Source organism: Heterodontus francisci, chromosome 30 (assembly GCF_036365525.1).
Source record: "Heterodontus francisci isolate sHetFra1 chromosome 30, sHetFra1.hap1, whole genome shotgun sequence".
NCBI classification, from domain to species: Eukaryota; Metazoa; Chordata; class Chondrichthyes; order Heterodontiformes; family Heterodontidae; genus Heterodontus; species Heterodontus francisci.
Window position 1 is genome coordinate 52,697,342 of NC_090400.1, and position 26,221 is coordinate 52,723,562.

Sequence of the window (26,221 nt, forward strand, 5' to 3'; positions counted from 1 at the left end):
AATATATCTATCTCCTTCTTGAATATATTTAATGACTTGGCCTCCATTGCCTTCTGCGGTAGAGAATTCCACAGGTTCACCACCCTCTGAGTGAAGAAATTTCTCCTCATCTTGGTTCGAAATGGCATACCTTGTATCCTGAGACTGTGACCCCTGGTCTGGGACTCCCCAACCAACGGGAAAATCCTACCTGCATCTAGCCTGTCTAGTCCTGTTAGAATTTTATAGGTTTCTGTGAGATCCCCTCTCATTCTTCTAAGCTCTAGTGAATATAGGCCTAGTCAACCCAATCTCTCCTCATACGTCAATCCTGTCATCCCAGGAATCAGCCTAGTAAATCTTCTTTGCACTCCCTCCGTGGCAAGAACATCCTTCCTCAGATAAGGAGACCAAAACTGCACACAATACTCCAGATGTGGTCTCACCAAAGCCCTGTACAGCTGCAGTAAGACATCCTTGCTCCTGTACTCAAATCCTCTTGCAATGAAGGCCAACATACCATTCTCCTTCCTAATTGCTTGCTGCAGCTGAATGCTTGCTTTCAGCGACTGGTGTACAAGGACAGCCAGGTCTCGTTGCAACTCCCCCTTTCCCAATCTATCACCATTCAGATAATAATCTGCCATTCTGTTTTGACAACCAAAGTGGATAACCTCACATGTATCCATGTTATACTCCGAAGACACTGTCCTTTGTCTAACTGTGCTGTTTCTTCGAGCATCTCTTACACACTCCTGGACAAGGAAAAGATTGCCTTCCATTAGGTAATCCCACTCTTGCTCTAGTTTATAATTTCTTCGCTCCGTTGTAATCGTTCTTTTTAGCACTTTCTTTGTTTTATCAATACTATGTAGCCACTGCTACTTGGTGCCACTTAAACTATCCAATATTTTCATCTTCTCGCATCCCCACTGTTGAAATCAGGGCACATTGTCGATTCTTATTTTGTATCTAACTTCTTCCTTTCCATGTCCTCAAAACTGTGAAACTCCTTAACCTTCCTTAGTTTTCCCTCCATCTTAAATCTTCAGATTTTTAAACCCTAAGCAAAATATCACTTCATTTTCTCTCTTTTACAACTTGAACCTGTGATATGGGCGTGGTATCTTGACCTTTCACCTTGGTTCCTGAATTTAAAGAAAATACTTTCCAAATGTAGTTAAAAACATGCTGAAGCTACACCCTGTAATCTATCCATCTGACCTACGTAGACCAACAATAAAACATCACACGTTGTGCAGCAAAGTTTGAATTTCTAGTTTAGTCTACTTAAAATATTGACATTAATTATTTTCTTCACTCACTTCAGTAGCACTTTCATGCAAGAGAATTGATTGCAAGGTGATTGGTTGGTGAGTCACTGCTGTTAGAGAATAGCTCTAAATAGCTGGGTAAGTATCTCAGGTAAGAAAAGTTTAAAGTTTATTTCAAATAAAGTAAGTAGTGTTTTTTTTTAGGGAGTTCTGTAGTAACGAGGACCAGGGAAGAAGGGCCCTAGAGTAACTGATATTATTGGACATTAAGATCTTCCAGAAGGTTTAATTTAATTTAAAGGGTTAAGTCATGGCAGGAGAGCTCAAAGTCGTGGCGTGCTCCTTGTGCTCCATGTCGGAAGCTGGGAGCAATTCCAGTGCCCGGGATCAGCATGTGTGCAGCAAGTGTGTCCAGCTGCAGCTCCTGGAAGCCCGGGTTTCGGAGCTGAAGCAGCAGCTGGGGACACTGTGGAGCATCCACGAGGTGGAGAGTATCGTGGATAGCACGTATAGAGAGGTGGTCACACCGCAGACTCAGACCCCATAGGCAGGAGGGGAATGGGTGACCACCAGGCAGAGCAGTGCAGGAATCTCCGATGGCTATTCCCCTGCAAAACAGATATATTGCTTTGGATACTGTTGGGGGGAATGGCCTCTCAGGGGAAAGCAGTAACAGCCCAATTCGTTGCACCACGGTTGGCCCTGCTGCACAGGGGAGGAGTAAAAACGTGGGAATGCAATAGTTATAGGGGACTCAATTGTAAGGGGAATAGATAGGTGTTTCTGTAGCCGCAAAAGAGACTCCAGGATGGTATGTTGCCTCCCTGGTGCGAGGGTCAAGGATGTCTCAGAGCGGTTACAGGACATTCTGAAGGGGGAGGGTGAACAGCCAGTGGTCGTGGTACACACTGGTACAAACGACATAGATTTAAAAAAAAGGATGAGGTCCTGAAAGCAGAATATAGGGAGCTAGGAAGTAAGTTGAAAAGTAGGACCTCAAAGGTAGTGATCTCAGGATTACTACCAGTGCCACGTGCTAGTCAGAGTAGAAATAGCAGGATATATCAGATGAATACGTGGCTGTAGAGATGGTGTGAGGGGAAGGGTTTTAGATTCCTGGGGCATTGGGGGAGGTGGGACCAGTACAAACTGGAAGGGTTACACCTGGGCAGGACCGGGAATAATGTCCTAGGGGGAGTATTTGCTAGAGTGGCTGGGGAGGGTTTAAACTAAAATGGCAGGGGGATGGGAACTTTTGCAAGGGGTCAGAGGATTGGGAATCAAGGACAAGAACAAAAGACAGTAAGGGGAATAAGAAAAGTGATAGGCAGAGAAATCAAGGGCCAGAATCAAACAGGGACACAGTGAAAAATATTGGCAAGAGGACAAGTAATGTTAAAAAGACGCTTTGTGCCTTAACGCGCGGAGTATTCGCAATAAAGTGGATGAATTAATTGCGCAAATCGATGTAAACGGGTATGATATAGTCGGGATTACGGAGACATGGCTGCAAGGTGACCAGGGATGGGAAATGAACATCCAGGGATATTCAGTATTTAGGAAGGACAGACAAAAATCAAAAGGCGGTGGAGTTGCATTGCTGGTTAAAGAGGAAATTAATGCAATAGTGAGGAAAGATATTAGCTCTAACGATGTGGAATCTGTATGGGTAGAGCTGAGAAACACTAATGGGCAAAAAACATTAGTGGGTGTTGTATATAGACCCCCAAACTATAGTGGTGATGTTGGGAATGGTATTAAACAGGAAATTAGAGATGCATGCGATAAAGGAACATCTGTAATTATGGGTGACTTTAATCTGCATATAGATTGGGCAAATCAAATTAGTCACAATACTGTAGAGGAGGAATTCTAAGAGTGTATAGGGGATGGTTTTCTGGACCAATACGTTGAGGAGCCAACTAGAACCAACAGGCCATCCTAGACTTGGTATTGTGTAATGAGAGAGTTGATGAGGAGGAGCCAGTGGATGTGGTTTATTTGGACTTTCAGAAGGCTTTCGACAAAGTCCCACATAAGAGATTAGCATGTAAAATTAAAGCGCATGGCATTGGGGGTAGTGTATTGCGATGGATAGAAAATTGGTTGGCGGAAAGGAAACAAAGACTAGGGATAAATGGGTCTTTTTCCAAATGGCGGGCAGTGACTAGTGAAGTACTGCAGGGATCGGTGCTAACCTCAGCTATTCACAATATACATCAATTATTTAGATGAGGGAACTAAATGTAATATCTCCAAATTTGCAGGTGACACAAAACTGGGTGGGAGGGTGAGTTGTGAGGAGGATGCAGAGAGGCTTCAGGGTAATTTGGACAAGTTGAATAAGTGGGCTAATGCATGGCAGATGCAGTATAATGTGGATAAATGTGAGGTTATCCACTTTGGTAGCAAAAACAGGAAGGCAGATTATTATCTGAATGGCTATAAACTAAGAGAGGGGAATATGCAGCGAGACCTGGATGTTCTCGTACACCAGTCGCTGAAGGTAAGCATGCAGGTGCAACAGGTGGCAAAAAAGGCAAATGGTATGTTGGCCTTCATAGCGAGAGGATTCGAGTACAGAAGCAGGGATGTCTTGCTGCAATTATACAGGGCCTTGGTGAGGCCACACCTGGAATATTGTGTGCAGTTTTGGTCTCCTTATCTGAGGAAGGATGTTCTTGCTATGGAGGGAGTGCAGTGAAGGTTTACCAGACTGATTCCTGGGATGGCGGGACTGACATATAAGAAGAGATTGAGTCGGTTAGGATTATATTCGCTGGAGTTCAGAAGAGTGAGGGGGAATCTCATAGAAACCTATAAAATTCTAACAGGACTTGACAGGGTAGATGCAGGAAGGATGTTCCCGATGGTGGGGGAGTCCAGAACCAGGGGTCATAGTCTAAGGATACGGGGTAAACTTTTCAGGACTGAGATGAGGAGAAATTTCTTCACCCAGAGAGTGGTGAACCTGTGGAATTCACTACCACAGAAAGCAGTTGAGGCCAAAACATTGAATGTTTTCAAGAAGGAGTTAGATATAGCTTTTGGGTCTAAAGGGATCAAAGGGTATGGGGCGAAAGCAGGAACAGGCTACTGAGTTGGATGATCAGCCATGATCATAATGAATGGCGGCGCAGGCTTGAAGGGCCAAATGGCCTACTCCTGCTCCTAGTTTCTATGTTCCTATGTTTCTCTATTGCATAGTGCTTAGTCTGATGAGCAATGTTTATCAGCTGTGATATGCATCATAGTTTTTGTGACATCTGTTTTATGTTGTTAATTGTATTTACATATGAAGTGTCCGCTTGTCTGAGCTGGTAGCACTCTTGCTTCTGGTTCAGAAAGTTGATCGAGTACGGACCTGGGTGCATAATCTAGGCTGACACCGCTGTGCAGTGCTGATGGATTGCTGCATCTCAGAGGTGCTAGCTTTTGAATTAAAATTTAAACCAAAGCCTGTCCCATTTTTCAGATGGGCATCTAAGAAACCCTGTCTTGTATTCAAAGAAGAAAAGGAACTTCTCCTGGTGTCCAGGCCAGCATTTCTTCAACCAATACCACCATCATTACAGAGTAACTTGTCATTCATCTTTCTCACCGTTTGTGGGATCTTTCTGTGCACAAATATAGCTGTTGTATTTGCATACCAACAGCGACAATACTTCCAAACTAAATCATGAATGTCCGAAGGATACGATGAAACATTATTCCAAAGGTACATTTGTTTTTTCTATCGCTGAGGTTGTTTAGGAATGTCTACACCAACAATGTGAACAGAAGTGTTTCTTTTAGCATCAAAGAAAGTAAAGGTAAGTGTTTGAAACAGAACAAAAAGTTTTTCAAAAATCTATTTCTTGTTCAGAAAGGCTAGAAGAAGCTAATAAAGAAAGCTTTATGAGAAACTGAAGTTTGCCAAGCACAATATCAGAATTTTCATGATCACATTCACAGACACCTGCATTCAATTGGAAAATGTCCTTACAAAAGCTAATTAACTCATTATATACTTTCTCATTACAGGTCATCTATCTAATTAAAAGTCTTGTGTGTAGGACATCTTACCCCATAAACGTGTATGGAAAATAGTCGACATGCTTTCCTCATAGCCTGAAATAAATACTATCAATTCAGTCAAATCCCTGTCACTCGACAGATAGGAAAAGTTTATTAAGAGTTACCCACCCTTAGGGCCATTACAGAATTTCCTACTCCTACTACTGTTCAGCAGTTCCAGAGATTCCTGGGAATGGTAAGCCAATTCAATCTAACTACTCAATCTTTTCATGATTTTACCAATAAAATGAACCAATTCCACTTGCCAAAGCATTGTTGCTTTTTGGATAATTCTGCAACACATCTTTCCTTAAAGGAGGCTTTGGGCCAATATTAGTATTTGGTATTTGTACTATTATTTAGCCCTTTGAATAGAATATGTTCTTAGATAGGATCAGTAGCATTAAATATAATTTATTTGATCTGAGATTAAGTCTGGAGTTTTTGACTGAGACTGGATGCCAATATGAGCTAGCAGCCTTCTAATGGAGGCTATTCCAACTGGCTCAGTCCCACAGGCAAACTTTGCAGTACATTACAACCGTGAGTACACTGCAAAAGTATTTAATTGGTTGTAAAGCACTTTGAGATGTCCAGTGATCATGAAAAGCACTATAAAAAATGCAAGTCTTTCTTTTTTTGATATTGCTTTTGAAATACAAAGGAAAGGCCCTTTTGGATGTGGATCAAACAATGATCCAACATGCCTGCTGGAGCTTTGTTGAGTGATCACCGTGAATTGGTTGGAAATGCAAGGAAAACCAGCCAGGGGTCTATCCATACCGGGATGACTGGGGTCTCTGCTAATAACCTATTTCATTTCAACTGTTGTCACTGATTACCTACTGATGAGGTCTGGTCATTTTTTTTTAAAAGAACATGTTCATTGTAAATCTACTGTAATTAGGACAGATTATGATTTACATGAACAAAAACAGTGACATGCTTGTATCAGAATTAAAGTTTGCATTGGCAGATCCATTAATCAACTGACAATGATGGAGGGGATGGAGCAATGAAACAGGGGGGCGGGGCAATGATAAGGGGGCGGGGCAATGATAAGGGGGCGGGGCAATGATAAGGGGGCGGGGCAATACTATAGGGGCGGGGCAATGATAGAGGGCGGGTCAATGATGGGAGGGTGTCAGTGACAGAGGGGCGGGGCAATGATGGAGAGGGCGGGACAATGATGGAGAGGGCGGGGTAATGATATAGGGGCGGGACAATGATGGAGAGGGCGGGGCAATGATATAGGGGCGGGGCAACGACAGAGGGGGCGGGGCAACGACGGAGGGGCGGGGCAATAATGGGGGCGTGGCAGTGATAGAGGGAGGGGGGGCAATGACATAGGCGACGGGCGGGTCGAGGACAGCGAGGGCGGGGTCGGAGTAGTTGATTAGGGATTGGTGCGGATGCCGGCTGCGTTCGGCCCAGCTGATTGGCCGGATGGTTGATTGAGCAGACAATGGGGGGGGGCGGAGTAACCGAGAGGCTGGAAGAGGAATGATTGGCAGAGCTGCCAGCCAATGGCGAGGGGTGTTGGTGGGGGGCTGGTGGCCAGGTGAGTGGATCGGGGCCGGTGAACTGAGCTTACCTGGAGCAAGGCTGAGGTTCCGCAGCCTGACTACCCCCGGGGAGCTCGGCAATGTCCAGGGATGTGGCCCCTGTTTAAAGGCCAAGCGCACTGAGGACCTTGACTTCCCCTTCCAGCGGCAGAGAGCGGCTCCGGCTCCGGTCCCGGTCCACTGAGACATGGCCGAGTCGTCAGAAGTGACTTTCAGCGATGTTAGGCCTTCAGCAAGCACCTCAGAGCAGTCCTTATTGAGCAAAGTGACTGGGATCACTGGCGTCAGTTTCTGGAAGGAAGTGCGACAGCTTTCCCGGCTGGCCGGGCCAGTGGTGAGTTTCCATTTCAAATCATTGCATGACTTTTCAGTCTGGTATAGCATTGCACTGCAGGTGCCAAGGCCAGTCCTCAAACCAAGCTGAGTGGGCTAATTGAACTAAGGCTTTCAGATATAATTTAACCCTCTTTCCCCGTTCCCCCCCCCCCCCCCCCCCGCCTTTTAAACTCACATTTTATACTTTATATTCCTGTTTATAATGCTCTTTGTCCATACTTCTGAAACAGCAGCCTGACATAGAATGGTTATAGCACAGAAGGAGGCCATTTGGCCTGTCGTGTCCCTGCCAGTTTTCTGCAAGAGCAACTCACCCAGTCCCACTCCCCAGCCTTTTTCTGTTTTTCTGTAGCCCTGCAGTTTTTTTCTGTCCAGATAATTATCCAGTTCCCTTTTGAAGGATTTGATTGAATCTGCCTCCACCATGCTCTCCGGCAGTGCATTCCAGATCCTAGAATCATTTAGGGCACAGATGGAGGCCATTTGGCTGATAGCAACTGTTTCTCTCAATCTATTCTGTCCAGATCCCTCATGATTTTGAACCCCTCTATTTAATCTCCTCTTAATCTTCCCAATTCCAAAGGCAACAGCCCCAGCTTCTCCAACCTATGCACATAACTGAAGTTCCTGATCCCTGGAAATCTTTCTGCACCCTCCCTAATACTTTAACATCCTTCCTAGAGTGTGATGCCCAGAACTGGACACAATACTCCAGTTGAAGCCGAACCAGTATTTTATACAGGCTTATTATAACTTCTTAGTTTATGTTCTCAGTACCCCTATTTATAAAGCGTAGGATCCTGTATACTATATGAACTGCTTTCTCTACCTGGCCTGCCACCTTCAAAGATGTGTGCACACGTGCCCCTGGGTCCCTCTGCACCTGCACCCCATTTAGAATTGTATCCTTAAATTTATATTGCCTCTCCCTTTTCTTCCTACCAAAATGAATTACTTCACACTTCTCTGCATTAAATTTCATCTGTCACTTGTCTAGAAGTTTATCGCTATCCTCCTCACAGTTCACAATACTTCCAAATTTTGTGTCTTCCACAAATGTTGAAATTGTGCCCTGTACGCCCAAGTCTAGGTCTTTGATATACGAATAAAAGCCGAGGTCCTGTTACGGCCATTTGGTGTGATGTTGATGGTTCTCACTGTTCAACTGCCCACTTGACCACAGCAAGTGTATTTGTATTAAGAGTTTAACCACTTGGGGTTTTATATTTCAAATAATCACAGTGACTGGTTTTCTTGTAGGTTTTCGAAAAAAGTCAATTGTTTATTGATGAAATATGTCTTATCCTGAAATTGTTGCATCGACATTCGCTTGCGCATGCACACACACGCAGAAGGGAAAGAGGTAGGTAGATTTTAGCGGGGGGAGAAAGGTTACTATCGACCTATTGAGTTCTCTTGAGACTCTGGTTGTAGAGGGTTGCAGGTCTAAGTTGATAGAATTCTTTCTTGATTGAAGGTTTTGTTGAAGATGGTGGGTCACTGCTAGCTGTCTTTCTGCTGTATGATGTAGATGTCAGATTTTTCAGTTGGGCATGTACTTTCTGGCTTGCTGAGACGTCAGCAGTTACAAGTAGCTTCACCTTCTGGCCCTCCCCTCCCCTCGAATGTAAAACTGTCACTTCTCACCTTCTGTTATGAAATATTCTGGTTCTTGCCCATGGTCCAGAACGTGGTTACTTCATACCTCCTTTGTTTTAGAAGAAGACATTCAATTCTGGAATGTTTTTAGGATGTGTGTCTGATGGGTTTCATTAACACCTTTTGGTTTTGAAGATTTGTCCTTTGCCTTTGTCAGACTGTTTGAAAACACAAAAGTTAATCCCCTTTCCTTCAGCCATTTGGGGCCATTGTTCACTTTTTAAAAATAAAATCTCTATTTTTCTTTTAAGGCAAAGTCCATTTTTTTCATAACTCTTCAGAGTTTCTCCGCGGATGTTGTATCATCGCACCTCTGATGTCTATGACGCCTCCCCCAAAGGGAAAAAATGAAATTCCTTGGATTTCATTTTTTATTTTGTGTTTAGAAAGGGGGAAAAAGAAACAGTGAGATTTTTAGGGTCATACCTCTTTACACATTCATTGCATTCACTCCTCAGACTTCCAGCATACTTTTTTTTTTCCCGTCATCCTTCCTTTAGCTGAAGTACCATCAAAAATTGCATTTCATTTACTTAGTGTTGTCAAATGGGGTTGTAGTTTCTCTCTCATCATTTTGTACTACTTTAGGAATGTTAATCTCCAGGACCATGTGATTGTTGGTGAGGCTTGTAGCTTGCAAACTTCTGTTTTTGCTTGAGACGTGATTCTCTGTGCAAGCTTTAACCCCCTGAGACTACTGCTTTCACAATACATGGTGTTAACCATTCACGTTCTGGCACATTGATAGTTTTTAGGGTGATAGTGGGTGATACATTATCCTTTAGACCCTGCGAGGCATTTGGGATTTCTTGTCTTGTTATGGCTGTGTTCTGACTCTTAAGTTGTTGGGTTTGATTGGTTTTGGATTTGGGACCTGATTGTGTGATTCTTCAGTGGATAGATCCATGCTGACCTCTCTTAATTCTCTTGTGATTTTCACAAGTGTGGTTCACTTTAGGTTATGTTGTCTTCTCTTTTCCTTCAGAGATAGGTGTTTCCCTAATCTGCCCCATGTCCTCTGGGACACTACTGCTCACAGGTGGTTGTCCAGCTTCCACTGTACTCCCCTGTGGCACTTCAACTAGGTGAGACATCTCCCTTACGCTTGGCTTTCCTGTTTGGGAACTTTCCTCATCCCTATTTAAGTCTTTAAAAATGGTTTTGGTTAACCATATCTTGGTTGCCTTTCTATCAGTTTTTTGGCTTTTATCATAACTTATTTAAATCTTTTTTGCTCTATCTAAGCCCTTTTAGATTCTTCTGGCTCTATTGCCCCCTGTGGGATTTTTGGGACTTTCCCAGCCCTCTGCAGTTGTCCAGAGTTCTGTTTCCTCCTTCAGTTTCTCCAGTCTCCGTAGACTGCTCTGGGCCCTCTGGTTACAATGCTGTGCTTCCTGCCAACTCATTGACCAGCAATAGGTCTGCCCCCTGCATGGGTAAGCTCAGAATGATTCCGGCTGTCACTATCCCAGTGACCAACTTGCTCTGTAGGTAAATGTTAACTAGGGGAGCCTTCAAGCAATTGCCAATAAGCCTTTTTACCAATACTGTGGTACTTTTTTCTGCTTTCCTGTGGCATTTGTCAGTTTGACTGCCTGTAAGGTTTGAAAACAACCACTAACTCTGAGGATAGTTATCTCCTTGTCTGGTGCCTGGGACACAAAAGGAGTAATTTTTCCTTGGTGCAAAAAGCTCTGATACCCGCTCTGCTCTTGTGTTATACCAGAACACAAGGTTATAAATTTTCAAAATTGCAGACACAGGCTTGACTGCAGCGCCCCCTGCTGGCTTTTGGGACTGCCACAATTGGCCTGGACATGCCCAGATTTGCTACACTGGAAACATTTTGGGCAGACCCTACTGGTTTATCCCCGGGCTCATCCTTTTAAAAGTTGGAGACTGGTTGGGTTTTCCTTCCCTGCTCTCCTTTTCTCTTGGGCCTGTTTCTGCTTCCTCTGCAGACCTGCTATCTCTCCCTAACTTATATGGGTTACTAGACCCAATTTTATTCAGAGTTAGGGATTTATGTCTTAATTCATAGTTGTCGATTATTTATGATGTGGGTTCTTATGCTGCTTGGGATGCTATTTTTAAACTCTTGCAGCAACAGCACTTCCCTCAAATTTTCATGAGGGTTCTAGCTCGAGAGACTGTATCCAGCAATCGAAAGCCATATGTTTGATTCTTTCGAATTCATTGCAAGTTTGTGTGGGCCTTTTCCAGGTGTGTCTGAATCTCCTGTCTATATGCTTCCAGTACCAGCTCATATGCATTCAGCGTTGCAGTTTACTTTGTTCATAATCAAAGGTACTTTCTTCTGACAACAAGGCTAAAAGCATTCATGCGCCCTTTCCACGCACTCTCCTTGTAAGAGGAGAGTCCAAAATTCTTTTGGCCGTTTTAGCCTGGTTGCTATTTTTTCAAATGAGATAAATATGACTCAACCTCCTCCTCATTTAAACTTTGGCAATAGTTTTGAGTGTCGCAGCCCATCACATTTTTGCTCTGAATTGGGGATAAGGTCTGACTGGTTGGCAGCATGCTGATTTTGGGTTTCCAATCTGTAACTTGAACGTTCTGGCTGCATCCTCTCTCTGCATCTTTCTTTCCTCTCTCTCCTTCTGAAACTGCATCTCCCTTTCCTTTTTTTTTCCTTTTGAAGCTGAAACTGTATTTCTTCCCTTTTCATCTGCAGCTGGATTCTGGCTAAAGTTTTTTTTCAGACTCTGATTCTAGGCTTTCTTCTATCTCGGGGATAAGTTCAAAACAGTTATCTAGACTTTTCACCAGTTCAGGTTTCTTTTGCTTTTTGTCTGCAAGTGATTCCCACCTCCTATAGCTAAACATTTTAAACCTTCAACACTTAATTTGTTTAACTTATCACGGAATACCTCTCCCTGCTCCACCATCTCCTTAGGATTAAATGTAGCCATCTCTTTTTTTTTTTAGCACCATAGGAAAAAAAAGAATACAAGAAAATATGTTTATTTTTCTACAATTTGAGGTTAATTTTCCTCTGTTTTCCAAATTGCATGTTTTTCTGGTGGTTCAGATCCTGGCTTCGAGCCCCAATTTGTTACTGCCACATGATGTAACATGGATGGTTCCCACTGTTCAACTCCCCACCTGACTGCAGCAAGGGTATTTGTATTAAGAGTTTAGCCCTTTGGGGTTTTGCTTTTCACATAAACAGAGTCAGGTTTTCTTGTAGGTTACAGTAAATACAAAGTCAATTGTTTATTGATGGGTACGCCTTATCCTGGAATTGTCGCAACTTCATTCACTCTCACATTCGCATGCGCACACGCAAGAAGAAACAGAGAAGGGAAAAAGGTAGGTGAGTTTTAGTGACTGGTGGGGTGGGGAAAGAGAAGGGTTACGATAAACTTGTTGAAGTCCAGATAGTTGCAGGCCTGTGGTGATTGTAGATTTCTCTTGATTGTAGGTGCTGTTGAAGATGGTGGGTCACTTCTAACTCTCTGCTGTATGATGTAAATGCCAGATTTTTCAGCAGGGGTTCTGGCTTGCTGAATTGCCAGCAGTTACATGTAGCTTCACCCTCTGGGTCAGTCGCTCCCTCGCTCTCTCTCTTTTTTGAGATAATACTGTCATTTCTCATCACCTGTTAGACATTATGGTTTCTTAGCCATGGTGATCGCACAAAGGCCCAGGACGTGGTTATTTCACACCTCCTTTGTTTTAGAAGAAGGCATTCAATTCTGGAATGTTTTTAGGATAGGTGTGAGATGGGTTTTATTAACACCTATTGGCTTGGAAGCTTTGTCCTTTGTCATTGTCAGGCTGTTTGAATACACAGCCACTTTAGATCATTGTACACTTTTTTTTTAAATGAACCTTTTATTTTAAAAGACAAAGTCCATTTTGTTTATAACTCTTATAAGTTATTCCGTGGATGTTGGATCATCACAACTCCGATGCGCGTGACAGTCCCAAAACTGACCCCTGGGGAACCCCACTATGTACCTTCCTCCAGTCTGAACAACTACTGTTTCCTGTCACACTGCCACTTTTGTATCCATGCTGCTACAGTCCCTTTTCCATGGGCTCTAACTTTACTGACAAGCCTGTTATGGCACTTTATTGAATGCCTTTTGGAACTCTGTGTACACCGCATCAACTGCATTACCCTCATCAATGCTCTCTATTGCCTCATCAAAAAACTCAAGCAAGTTAGTTAACCATGATTTCCTCCCAACAAACCTATGTTGGCTTTCCTTAATTAATTCACATTTGTCCAAATGATTAATTTTGTCCTGAATTATTGTTTTCTAACAGCTTTTCCATCACCAAGGTTAAACTGACTGACCTATAGTTGCTGGGTTTATCCTTGCACCCTTTTTTGAACAAGAGTGTAGCATTTGTAATTCTCCAGTCCTTTGGCACCACCCCTGTATCTAAGAAGGATTAGGAGATATTGGCCAGTGCCTGTGCAATTTCCAGCCTTACTGCCCCACAGACTCGTCAAGCAACAGCCTGACATAGCCACACTTACTGAATTATACCTTACAGTCAACGTCCCAGACTCCTCCACCTTTGTTATTTCCTGTCCCTCTGGCAGGACACACTCAGAGGTGGCAACATAGTGGTATACAGTTGTGAGAATGGCCCTGGGAGTCCTCACCATTGACTCCAGATCCCAAGAGGTCTCATGGCATCAGGTCAAACATGGGCAAGGAAACCTGCTGCTGATTACCACCTACTGCCCTCCTCAGCTAATGAATCAGTGCTCTTCCATGTTGAACATATTTGAAAGAAACACTAAGCGTAGCAAGGGCACAAATGTACTGAGTGGGTCACTTCAATGTCCATCACCAGCACCACTAATGGCTGAGCTTGCCAAGTCTTGGAAGGCATATCTGTCAAACCAGGACTGCAGTGGGTGGTGAGAACACCAACAAGAAGGAAAAACCTACTTAACCTTGACCACCTCAATCTACCTGTCGCAGATGCATCTGTCCATGACAGTATTGTTAGGCGTGACCACTGCGTAGTCCCTGTGGAGATGAAGTCCTGCCTTCACACCGAGGATACCCTCCATCATATTGTGTGGCGCTACCACTGTGCCAAATGGGATAGATTCGGAACAGATCAAAAATCTCAAACCTAAACATTCATTAGGCTCTGTGGGTCATCAGCAGCAGAACTGTATTCCACCACAATCTGTAATTGCATGCTCTGGCATATCCCTCACTTTATCATTACCATTAACCCAGGGGATCAATCCTGGTTCAGTGAGTGTAGGAGAGCATGCCAGGAGCGGCACCAGGCATCCCTAAAAATGTGGTGCCAATCTGGTGAAGCTACAACGTAGGACTACATGCCTGTTAAACACAAGAAATAGCATGCTATGGACAGAGCTAAGCGATCACAGAACCAACGGATCAGATCAAAGCTCTGCAGTCTATGCCACATCCAGTTGTGCATGGTGCTGGACAATTAAACAACTAATTGGAGGAGTAGGATCCACAAATAGTCGATAGGGCTACTATTCAATAATGGTGGAGCCCAGCACATGAGTGCAAAAGACAAGGCATTTGCACACATCCTTAGCCAGAAGTGCCAGTAATGTCCTTCAGGGAAGGAAATCTGCTGTCCTTACCCGGTCTGGTTTACATGTAACTCCAGACTCTCAGCAGTGGTTGACTCTTAACTGCCCACTGAAATGGTCCAGTAAGCCACTCCAATGTATCAAACCATTCCAGAAAGGTTGGATAAGAAAACTGGGCGGGCCACCCGGCATTGACCTAGGCACTGGAAACGACAAAGGTACAACATGCCCAGTCGACCCCTGCTGAGTTCTCCTCACTAACATCTGGGGATTTGTTCCAAAATTGGAAGAGCTGTCCCACAGGCTAATCGAGCAACAGTCTCGCAGTCATATTCACTGAATCATACCTTACAGTCAATGTCCCAGACTCCTCCATCACCATCTTTGAGTATGTCCTGTCCTGCTGGCGGGACAGATCCCCCAGAGGTGGCAGCACAGTGGTATACAGTCGGGACCGAATGGCCCTGGGAGCCCTCAACATTGACTCCAGACTCTCTGAAGTCTCATGGCATCAGGTTAAAACATGGGCAAGGAAACCGCCTGCTGATTAACACCTACCACGCCCCTCAGCTGATGCATCTGTGCTCCTGCATGGTGGATGCCACTTGGAAGAAGCACGGAGGGTAGTAAGGGCACAGAATGTACTCTGGGTTGGGGACGTCAATGTCCATCACCAAGAGTAACACCACTACTGGCCGAGTCCTGAAGGACATACCTGCCAGACAGGGCCTGTGGCAGGTGGTGAGATAACCAACAATAGGGAAAAACCAACTAGACCTTGTCCTCACCAATCTACCTGTTGCAGGTGCATCTGTTCATGACAGTGTTGGTAGGTGTGACCCCTGCACAGTCCCACAGTCCTTGTAGTGACAAAGTCCCATCTTCACAGTGAGGATACCTTTCATTGTTTTGTGATGCACTGCCACTGTGCTAAATGGGATAGACTCAACAGATCTAGCAGCCCAAAACTGGGTATCCATGAGGTTCTGTGGGGCATCAGTAGCAACAGAATTGTATTCGATCACTATCAGTAACCTCACATCCTGGCATATCCCTCGTTCTGCCATTACCATCAAGCCAGTGGACCAACCTTGAAGAGCAAGATTTAAATGAAAGTAGCACTCTGTGCCAGTATTTGGAGTGTGTCCCACTGTACCATGCAGTCAAGGCCAGAGCTGATCAGCCAGTGCTTGGATTTCACACTCCTGCTGTGCTGAAGCCAGGAGAGCAGCCTTTTAAGTATCCAGTGGTTTGAAAAGAGGAGTGTTAATTTAAGGAAGAGTGAATTCAAAAAATCACCTAGGTGTTAAGAAAAGACATTGCGGATTCAAACATTCAGTGCTCAAAGAACAGTAGAGCACAGGAACAGGCCATTCGGCCCTCCAAGCCTGCGCCGATCTTGATGCCTGCCTAAACTAACACCTTCTGCACTTCCGGGGCCCATATCCCTCTATTCCCTTCCTATTCATATATTTGTCAAGATGTCTCTTAAACGTGGCTATCGTATCTGCTTCCACCACCTCCCCTGGCAGCAAGTTCCAGGCACTCACCACCCTCTGTGTTTTAAAAAAAAAAAAAAAGTTGCTTCGCACATCCCCTCTAAACTTTGCCCCTCTCACCTTAAACCTATGTCCCCTAGTAACTGACTCTTCCACCCTAAGAAAAAGCTTCTGACTATCCACTCTGTCCATGCCGCTCATAACTTTGTAAACCTCTATCATATCGCCCCTCCACCTCTGTCGTTCCAGTGAAAACAATCCAAGTTTTTCCAACCTCTGCTCATAGCTAATGCCCTCCAGACCAGGCAACATCCTGGTAAACCTCCTCTGTACCCTCTCCAAAGCCTCCACGTCCTTCTGGTAGTGTGGTGACCAGAATTGCATGCAATATTCTAAGTGTGGCCTAACTAAGGTTCTGTACAGCTGCAACATGACTTGCCAATTTTTATACTCTATGCCCCGACCGATGAAGGCAAGCATGCCGTATGCCTTCTTGACTACCTTATCCACCTGCGTTGCCACTTTCAGTGACCTGTGGACCTGTACGCCCAGATCTCTCTGCCTGTCAATACTCCTAAGGGTTCTGCCATTTACTGTATACCTCCCACCTGCATTAGACCTTCCAAAATGCATTACCTCACATTTGTCCGGATTAAACTCCATCTGCCATTTCTCCGCCCAAGTCTCCAACCGATCTATATCCTGCTGTATTCTGACAATCCTCATCATTATCCGCAACTCCACCAACCTTTGTGTCGTCCGCAAACTTACTAATCAGACCAGCTGCATTTTCCTCCAGATAAATCTGAACTATCAGCTGGTCCCCTAATGAGATTGAGGGAGGGAGATGATGGAATATTGAAAAAGCAGCTTCAATACTGGTAGATTTTGGTTTCAGTCAGAGGTCTGAAATAGCTAAAGATATTCTAAGATTAATGGCATAATGCCATAAAGGTAAAATACAGCTCTTATTTATTAAGTCTCTGAAAACTGGCAAAGCAACTTGAGTACTGGAATTACTTTGAAGTGCGGCGATGGCTGCCCTATTTACGGACACATATGGATGTAATGAATGACCAGTTAATCTGTTTTTGGTGCTGTCAGTTGAGCCTGAGTTGTTATATGAAGCCAGTATCCAAAAATGTATTTATGTTCAGGTACAGTTGAAAGATCTATTGATTCACAGTCTTGTGTCGGACATGCACTTCCAGTTCACAAACCTTAATTCCTGTTGTAATGATTTTTAGTCCTGTTTATTTGTGAACATTTGTAATTTGTGCACCTATATTTCCCAATTAGTTTTGATCTATCAGTTGTCACATTGCAGGCTCTGCTCCCTAGATAGCTGTATGGGATAAGTTGCAGAAGCCGCCTCTAACTCTGTTGCCAATCTATGTAGAATCATTGATACAGTACACAAGGAGGCCATTTGGTCCATTGTGCCTGTGCCGGCTCTTTGAAAGAGCTATCCAATTAATCCTATTGCCCTCTCCTTTCCCCATAGCCCTGAAAATGTTTCCTTTTCAAGTATTCAATTTGTTCCCTTTCGAAAGTTAGTATTGAATCTGCTTGCAGGCAGTGCATTCCAGATCACAACTCACTGCATTATCAAAAGAAAATTCTCCTTAGTTACTGTCTGGTTCTTTTATCAATTACCTTTAAATCTGTGTCCTCAGGTTACCGACCCTTCAGCCACTGGGAACAGTTTCTCATTTACTCTATCTAAACCCGTCATGATTTTGAACACCTCAAACAAATCTCCCCTTATCCTTCTCTGCTCTAAGATAATCTCAGCTTCTCTCCTCTGCACGTAACTGAAGTCCAGCAGCCCTGGTACCATTCAAGTAAATCTCCTCTGCCCCTTCTCCAAACCCTTGGCATCCTTCTGAAAGAAAAATCATTTTTAGTAGTTAACAAAAGTGCAAGTGCCAAAAGTACTCAAAAGGGTTAATCTGCATTTCATTTCAGTGATATGTACCAGTGGCGCAACCCTTGCTTTGGCTGCTTTTTTAATTGCGGTTCCCTGCTGTTGAGGCTAGTTATTTTAATTTGAACAGAATTCACATTATGTATGTAATGCTAATATGTAATTCATCTAGTTGGGTAACATCAAAGACAATTTGCTAACCTAAATCTTGTAAAAGTGTTTTTTTTTAAATTACCATAACCAGTAATATGAGGGAACTGTGTGTTAATAAATATAAGTTGGTTCTGTTATTCTAAAACCTATGAAGTTTTTTTCATTCGCTGGATGCAGACATCACCAGTAAAGCCAGCATTTATTGCCCATCCCTAATTGTCCTTGAGAAGGTGGTGGTGAACCACTGCGGTGTGTGTGGTGAAGGAACTCCCACAGTGATGTTAGGTAGAGTTCCAGAATTTTGACTAAGCAACAATGAAGGAATGGCCATTATATTTCCAAGGCACAATGATGTGTGACTTGCAGGTGGTGGTGTTCCCATGTATCTGCTGTCCTTGTCATTCTGGGTGGAAGACGTCATAAGTTTGGGAGGTGCTTTCGAAGGGCCCTTAGCAAGTTGCTGCAGTGCATCTTGTAGAAGGTGCACACTGCTGCCACTGTGTGTTGGCGGTGGAGGGAGTGGATGTTTAAGGTGCCATTCAAGTGGATTGCTTTGTCTGGATGGTGTTGAGCTTCTTGAGTGTTGGAGCCACATTCATCCAGGCATGTGGGCAGTATCTCATCACATTATGAAGTTTTGTTTAAATAACAAGTGTTTGAATTGAAGTCTAATGGCCAATTTCTATTTTTCAACAGTTTGTGTCGCACTTGATGATCTTTAGTATAAGTATTGTCAGCTCCATATTCTGTGGACATTTAGGAAAAGTTGAGTTGGATGCCGTTTCACTTGCCACAGCTGTAAGTATGTTACAATGATTTATTGTGTAGCAGTATTTGTTTTATAAATACAAGCTGAGCTGCAGTAGATCATATCAATTTATTTTTTTAAAAAGTGCTTATTAGTGGATCAAGTGCTTCGTACCACAAAATATTGTAAATTATGGGGATGAAAACTTATTTTAGTAGCAGGCAAAACAGGTTTGGATAATATCACTGATACTGAGCTAGACAGTCTGAGAAAGTCTCCAGTTTAGACTAGTTTCTGATGATGTAACTGATCTCAGAAGAGACAATGGTGCACTTGTCCTTCAATAAGGAAGGGAAAAGTATGCTAGAGATCCTGTGACTGATGTAACTCAGTGGGTAGTGTACTCTCCTCTGAGGTTGTGGGTTCAAGTCCCAGTCCAGAGACTTGAGCACAAAATCCAGGCTGACAGTCCTGGCTCACCAGAGGGAGTACTGCACTGTCAGAGCTGTTGTCTTTCAGATGAAATGTAAAACTGTGGCCCCATCCGCCCACTGAGGTCGATGTTTTGGAAAAAAAAATCCTATGGGACTATTTTGAAGAAGAGCAGGGGAGTTATCCGCTGTGTCCTGGCTAATCTTTATCCCTCAGTCAACCTCATGAAAACTGGGACAGTTATGTTACTGATCTTGTAATCCAGAGGCTTAGATTAATGATCCAGAGTCACGAGTTCAAATTCCACCATCATATCTGGGGAATTTAAATTCAATTAAGTCTGAAATTTAAAAGGCTTGTTTCATTAGTGGTGACTATGTAACTACCGGATTGTCATTAAAATCCTACCTGGTTCACTAATGTCTTTTATGGAAGGAAATCTGCTATCCTTACCTGGTCTGGCCTACATGTGACCCACAGCAACGTGGTTGACTCTTACCTGCCCTCTGCAATGGTCAAGCAATGCACTTGTTTATCAAGAAGGTAGGTCACCACTAATTGGCCATTAGAGATAGAAACTAAATGGATAGACCAGAGGTCTGCAACCTGCGTCTCCAGAGCCACATGCGGCTCTTTAACATCTCATTTGCAGCTCTCGACCTTTTCCAGTTTGTTCGCAAATATGTGTTTTTATTGTGGGGACAAAAAGCTGATCATTATGCTGCACTTTACAGTTTCAAATGATTATTTTAACAAACATCATCGTGCTCTAAATAAACCTGTTCGAGTGATATAGCGCCGCCATGGTTGTAAATACACCATGGTTATAGATAATTCCTTTGGTTCAAGGAGCAGCTTTTATGGTTGGTTGTTGTTTCTCATATTGCTGACTAATTGTGCTGAATGTGTCATAAGCTTTTTTTTAATCACAAGAATCGATAGCTGAGAAAATTCATAATTCTACACAGCTGAAGTTATAGTTTGTTTTAAAGATGACTTTACTGACAGGATTATAGCTTAAAAAAGCTGGCACAATAATTCCGAGTTAGGTTATTTTAATTTCTATTTTTTTCTATTGATACATAAATTCAAAACATGTATTTTATTATATCTGCAAATTATGCAATCTACCAGAAACTTGGCAATTTGCCAAATATATGGTTTAGAAATGACAAAATTTCATCTTGTGGCTCCCAATTTTTATTTCTGGCAGTTTTTTTTTTAAAAAGAGGCTGATCAGGTTAAAAAGTTTGCTGACCTTGGGATAGACAATGGGTTAACCTGCCCAGTGCCGCCCACATCAAGTAAATGAATTTTTTTTAAAAAACATATTATCCGGTCATTATCTCATTATTGTTTGTGGGAGCTTGCTGTGCACAAATTGGTTGCCGTGTCTCTTGGGTCATCCTAAGGCTGTAAAAGGTGCGATTTATAAATGCAAGTCTTTTTATCCACTGACTCCTTTTGTAAAGATTGGTTGGGAGGATTTTGGGTGAGAACAGGGTTGGTTTTCATTCCGCAGTTCCGATGAAGGGTCGCTGACCCGAAACGTTAACTCTGCTTCTCTTTTCACAGATGCTGCCTGACCTGCTGAGTGATTCCAGCATTTCTTGTTTTTATTTGGTTTTCATTATGATGCATTCCACAGTTTAATAGTCAGTCGGTGCTTGCTAACTTGGTTCACATATGGCTGCTCGGTTGAAATCAGAGTTGCCAGTATCCTGCCTGTACCCCAACAAGTCAGTATTGATGGGGAGAAATTAAAGGAGACAAAATATTAATTAATGTGATATTGAGTAATTATGTGATAGCATAGTAGTGGTGCCTCCAACTATATTATTTTCTTCATTTCTTCATTGTCACAGGTTATAAATGTATCCGGTATCTCAATAGGTGTTGGGTTGTCTTCAGCATGTGACACACTCATATCTCAGGTAGGCACATATTCCAGACTGTACCACAGATGAATCTTTTGATAAGTAATGCTGAAAGTTGTAGGGAAGTTCATTACTGTATTCTCCCATTGGCTCTGAGGGTGAATACACTTAGCAGCATGAAACTGATTTTCATGCTAATTTCAAGCTAATTCTAATCTCTTTCACAATTGATGCGGATTCTAATGCAAATTCTAACCTATGCTGATTGTAATGTAAATTCAGTGCTTTACTGATTCCAGTGTTCATTTGCTCCATTAATTTTCCTTGCACATAACTACACGAGTTGATTTTTATGCCACAATCTCTGTCAGTGTCTCTAGTTCCAATAATTGAGACTTCCAAGGAATTCAAATGAGATCTTGGCTTTATGAAATAAAATGATACAGGTTGACTGTTGTAAGGTTGTTTAATCACTCTTTAATTTGGGTGTGTATTTAACAGTGAAAGGTTCATTATATTTAAATACTAATTGATTACTCATGGCCTTTGCGCAAGTCTCTGTAATTAAAAAAAAAAAGTTTTCTGATATCCGTTCTAAATTTACCTTTTTTTGCTAATGTGAAACCTACCTATTTGACCAAGCTGTTGGCCTCCTGTCCTAATATCTCTTTACATGGCTTGGTGTCAAATCTTGTTTGATAATTGCTGCTGTGAAGCACTATGGGATGTTTTTCTATGTTAAAGGTGCCATATAAATGCGAGTGGTCCTACTCCTGCAATTTTAGTTTTAATATTCTACATTTGCTTATTCCATTGTGAGAAGACCTCACGTGCTAAATGGAAATATTAATTTTATCGTGTGGAACTATGCTTGAGACTTTTACTGACATTGTTACAAATAACTTTTAAAACAGAACAGCTAGCAGCCAAGATGGCCACATAATTTACATATGAAAAAACCAAAGGATTAGGCTGGAGACAGATGTGATTACTCAGTCCAGCCAGAACAATGGGGTGCTCTGTGATCACTTATCTAAGATAGCCTTGTCAATGTTGATCGTCAAAAGCCATCGACACCCATTCACTTTGAAAGAGTCAACCCCCCACCAAGTATGTCTGAACAGCTTGAGGGGAGAGCCTTGAATTTCAGGGACCATTCCAGAAGATAAAAGCAAAATACTGCAGATGCTGGAAATCTGAAATAAAAACAAGAAATGCTGGAACCACTCAGCAGGTCTGGCAGCATCTGTGAAAAGAGAAGCAGAGTTAACATTTCAGGTCAGTGACCCTTCTTTGGAACCATTCCACTTCAGGGACCATTCCAGAAGATTCTGATTCAAACAGAGGTGGACATGTTCATATGCCTGCTTGTGCAACTCTGGGAGTTTGTGTGTAGTAACTCAGAAAGCCCATTTCCCGCACCTCTACCCTCACCCCTTCCCCTCCCTCCCAGAACTGTGACAGGGTTCCCCTTGTCCTCACTTTCCACCCCATCAGCCTCCATATCCAAAGGATCATCCTCCGCCATTTCTGCCATCTCCAGCGTGATGCCACTACCAAAAGCATCTTCCCCTCCCTTCCCCTGTCAGCATTCCGAAGGAATCGTTCCCTCCGCGACACCCTGGTCCACTCCTCCATTACCCCCACCACCTCGTCCCCATCCTATGGCACCTTCCCCTGCAATTGCAGGAGGTGTAATACCTGCCCATTTACCTCCTCTCTCCTCACTATCCCAGGCCCCAAACACTCCTTTCAGGTGAAGCAGCGATTTACTTGTACTTCTTTCAATGTAGTATACTGTATTCGCTGCTCACAGCGTGGTCTCCTCTACATTGGGGAGACCAAGCGCAGACTGGGTGACCGCTTTGCAGAACATCTCCGCTCAGTCCGCAAGCAGGACCCTGAGCTTCCGGTTGCTTGCCATTTCAACATTCCCCCCTGCTCTCATGATCACATCTCTGTCCTGGGATTGCTGCAGTGTTCCAGTGAACATCAATGCAAGCTCGAGCACCAGCATCTCATCTACCGATTAGGCACACTACAGCCTGCCGGACTGAACATTGAATTCAATAATTTCAGAGCCTGACAGCCCCCCATTTTACTTTTTTAGTCATTTTTACATTTTTTACAATCTTTTTTTGCATTTATTTCATTTCATCTTTGTTCAGTTTGCGTACCCACTGTTTTTTTTTCAGGTTTGCACTTGCTGCTGTTCAACATTCAGTCCGTTAACACCTATTCTGTACTAATGCTTTGTCTTTCAACACACCATTAACATATTGTTTGCCTTTGCTCCATGACCTTTTGGTCAGCTATGTGGCCTTGTCCAATCTACACCTTCTCCTTTGTTATCTCTTGCCCCACCCCCACCTCATTTGCTTAAAACCTGTGACTTTTCTAATATTTGTCAGTTCTGAAGAAGGGTCACTGAACCGAAACGTTAAATCTACTTTGCTTTCCACAGATGCTGCCAGACCTGCTGAGTGGTTCTAGCATTTCTTGTTTTTATTTCAGATTTCCAGCATCCGCAGTATTTTGCTTTTATTACAGAAGGCAGACAGATCCAGCAAGGGAACTTTCCTCCCTCCCTCTCTTTTCCTCCCTCCCTCTCTTCCTCCAACCTCCCTCCTTAACCACCACCCACTCAAAACCACCCACCCACAACTTCCACCCAACCCACAACAAACACCCACCACAAAACCACCCACACAAAACCACCACCCCAACAAAACCACTCACAAAACCCACCCAACAAAACACCCACCAACAACAAACCACCCACCCAACACAAACAAACCACCCAACCAACACAAACCACCCACACAAAACCACCCACCCACACATTACCACCCACCCACACAAATCACCCACCCACACAAAACCACCCACCCACTCAAACCACCCACCCACACAAAACACCCACCAACAAAACACCCACCCACACAACCCACCACCACTCAAAACCACACCCACAAACACCACCAACAAAACACCCACCACACAAAACCTCCCTCCCTCTCTTTTCCTCCCTCCCTCTCTTTTCCTCCCTCCACACAAAACACCCACCAACAAACCACCACACAAAAACCTCCCACCCACAAACACCACCACAAACCACCACACTCATTTCCACCCTCCCACTCTTTCCTCCCACCCTCTCTTAACCACCCTCCCTCACTTTTCCTCCCTCCCTCTCATTCCTCCCTCCCACACTAACCTCCCTCCCACTCTAACCCCCTCCCTCTCTTCCTCCCTCCTCTCTTCCACCCTCCCACTCATTTCCTCCCTCCCTCACAATTCCTCCCACCCACTCTTTCCTCCCCCCTCAACCCCACCCCTCACTTTCCTCCCCTCCCTCTCATTTCCTCCCCTCCCTCTCTTTTCCTCCCTCCCTCCTCTTTTCCTCCCTCCCACTCTTTCCTCCTCCCTCTCTTTCCACCCTCCCCTCTTTTCCTCCCCCTCCCACTCTTTCCTCCCCTCCCTCTCTTTCCTCCCTCCCACTCCATATCCTCCCTCCCTCTCTTTCCTCCCTCCCTCCTCTTTCCCTCCCCTCCCTCCCTCTCTTCCTCCCTCCCTCCCTCCCTCTTTCCCCCTCCTCCCTCCCTCTTTCCACCCTCCCTCCCTCTACCTCCCTCCACCTCCACTCAACCCTCCCTCCCTCCCTCTCTTTCCCTCCCTCCCTCCCTCTCTTTCCCTCCCTCCCTCCCTCTCTTTCCCTCCCTCCCTCCCTCTCTTTCCTCCCTCCCTCCCTCTCTTTCCCTCCCTCCCTCCCTCTCTTCCCTCCCTCCCTCCCTCTCTTTCCCTCCCTCCCTCCCTCTCTTCCCTCCTCCCTCCCTCTCTTTCCCTCCCTCCCTCCCTCTCTTTCCCTCCCTCCCTCCCTCTCTTCCTCCCCCTCCCTCCCTCTTTCCCTCCCTCCTCCCTCTCTTCCCTCCCTCCCTCCCTCTCTTCCCTCCCCTCCCTCCCTCTCTTTCCCTCCCTCCCTCCCTCTCTTTCCCCTCCCTCCCTCCCTCTCTTCCCTCCCTCCCTCCCTCTCTTTCCCTCCCTCCCTCCCTCTCCTCTCCTCCCTCCCTCCCTCCCTCTCTTTCCCTCCCTCCCTCCCTCCCTCCTCCTCTTTTCCTCCCTCCCTCCCTCCCTCCCTCTCTTTTCCTCCCTCCCTCCCTCCCTCCCTCTCTTTTCCTCCCTCCCTCCCTCCCTCCCTCTCTTTTCCTCCCTCCCTCCCTCCCTCCCTCTCTTTCTCCCTCCCTCCCTCCCTCCCTCTCTTTTCCTCCCTCCCTCCCTCCCTCCCTCTCTTTTCCTCCCTCCCTCCCTCCCTCCCTCTCTTTCCTCCCTCCCTCCCTCCCTCCCTCTCTTTTCCTCCCTCCCTCCCTCCCTCCCTCTCTTTTCCTCCCTCCCTCCCTCCCTCCCTCTCTTTTCCTCCCTCCCTCCCTCCCTCCCTCCCTCTCTTTTCCTCCCTCCCTCCCTCCCTCCCTCCCTCTCTTTTCCTCCCTCCCTCCCTCCCTCCCTCCCTCTCTTTTCCTCCCTCCCTCCCTCCCTCCCTCCCTCTCTTTTCCTCCCTCCCTCCCTCCCTCCCTCCCTCTCTTTTCCTCCCTCCCTCCCTCCCTCCCTCCCTCTCTTTTCCTCCCTCCCTCCCTCCCTCCCTCCCTCTCTTTTCCTCCCTCCCTCCCTCCCTCCCTCCCTCTCTTTTCCTCCCTCCCTCCTCCCTCCCTCCCTCTCTTTTCCTCCCTCCCTCCCTCCCTCCCTCCCTCTCTTTTCCTCCCTCCCTCCCTCCCTCCCTCCCTCTCTTTTCCTCCCTCCCTCCCTCCCTCCCTCCCTCTCTTTTCCTCCCTCCCTCCCTCCCTCCCTCCCTCCTCTCTTTCCTCCCTCCCTCCCTCCCTCCCTCCCTCTCTTTTCCTCCCTCCCTCCCCTCCCTCCCTCCCTCCCTCTTCCTCCCTCCCTCCCTCTTTTCCTCTTTTCCTCCCTCCCTCCCTCCCTCTTTTCCTCCCTCCCTCCCTCCCTCCCTCCCTCTCTTTTCCTCCCTCCCTCCCTCCCTCCCTCCCTCTCTTTTCCTCCCTCCCTCCCTCCCTCCCTCCCTCTCTTTTCCTCCCTCCCTCCCTCCCTCCCTCCCTCTCTTTTCCTCCCTCCCTCCCTCCCTCCCTCCCTCCCTCTCA

The 26,221-nt window shown here is 44.9% G+C and overlaps 1 protein-coding gene across 3 annotated transcripts in view; it reads left to right on the plus strand.

The window, feature by feature from the left end:
* LOC137346788 (multidrug and toxin extrusion protein 1-like) overlaps nucleotides 1-26,221 on the plus strand; it is a 111,025-nt gene that overhangs the window by 4,661 nt on the left and 80,143 nt on the right. The window contains exons 1-3 of one of the 3 annotated variants that reach the window (XM_068010638.1): nucleotides 6,828-7,208; nucleotides 18,714-18,815; nucleotides 21,063-21,131. In XM_068010638.1, the coding sequence (XP_067866739.1) occupies nucleotides 7,062-7,208; nucleotides 18,714-18,815; nucleotides 21,063-21,131 (318 nt within the window). In that variant the 5' untranslated portion in view covers nucleotides 6,828-7,061. Of the gene's footprint in view, nucleotides 1-6,827; nucleotides 7,209-8,497; nucleotides 8,574-18,713; nucleotides 18,816-21,062; nucleotides 21,132-26,221 lie in introns of those variants that run through there. The other 2 variants (XM_068010639.1, XM_068010640.1) reach the window with 2 other exon arrangements.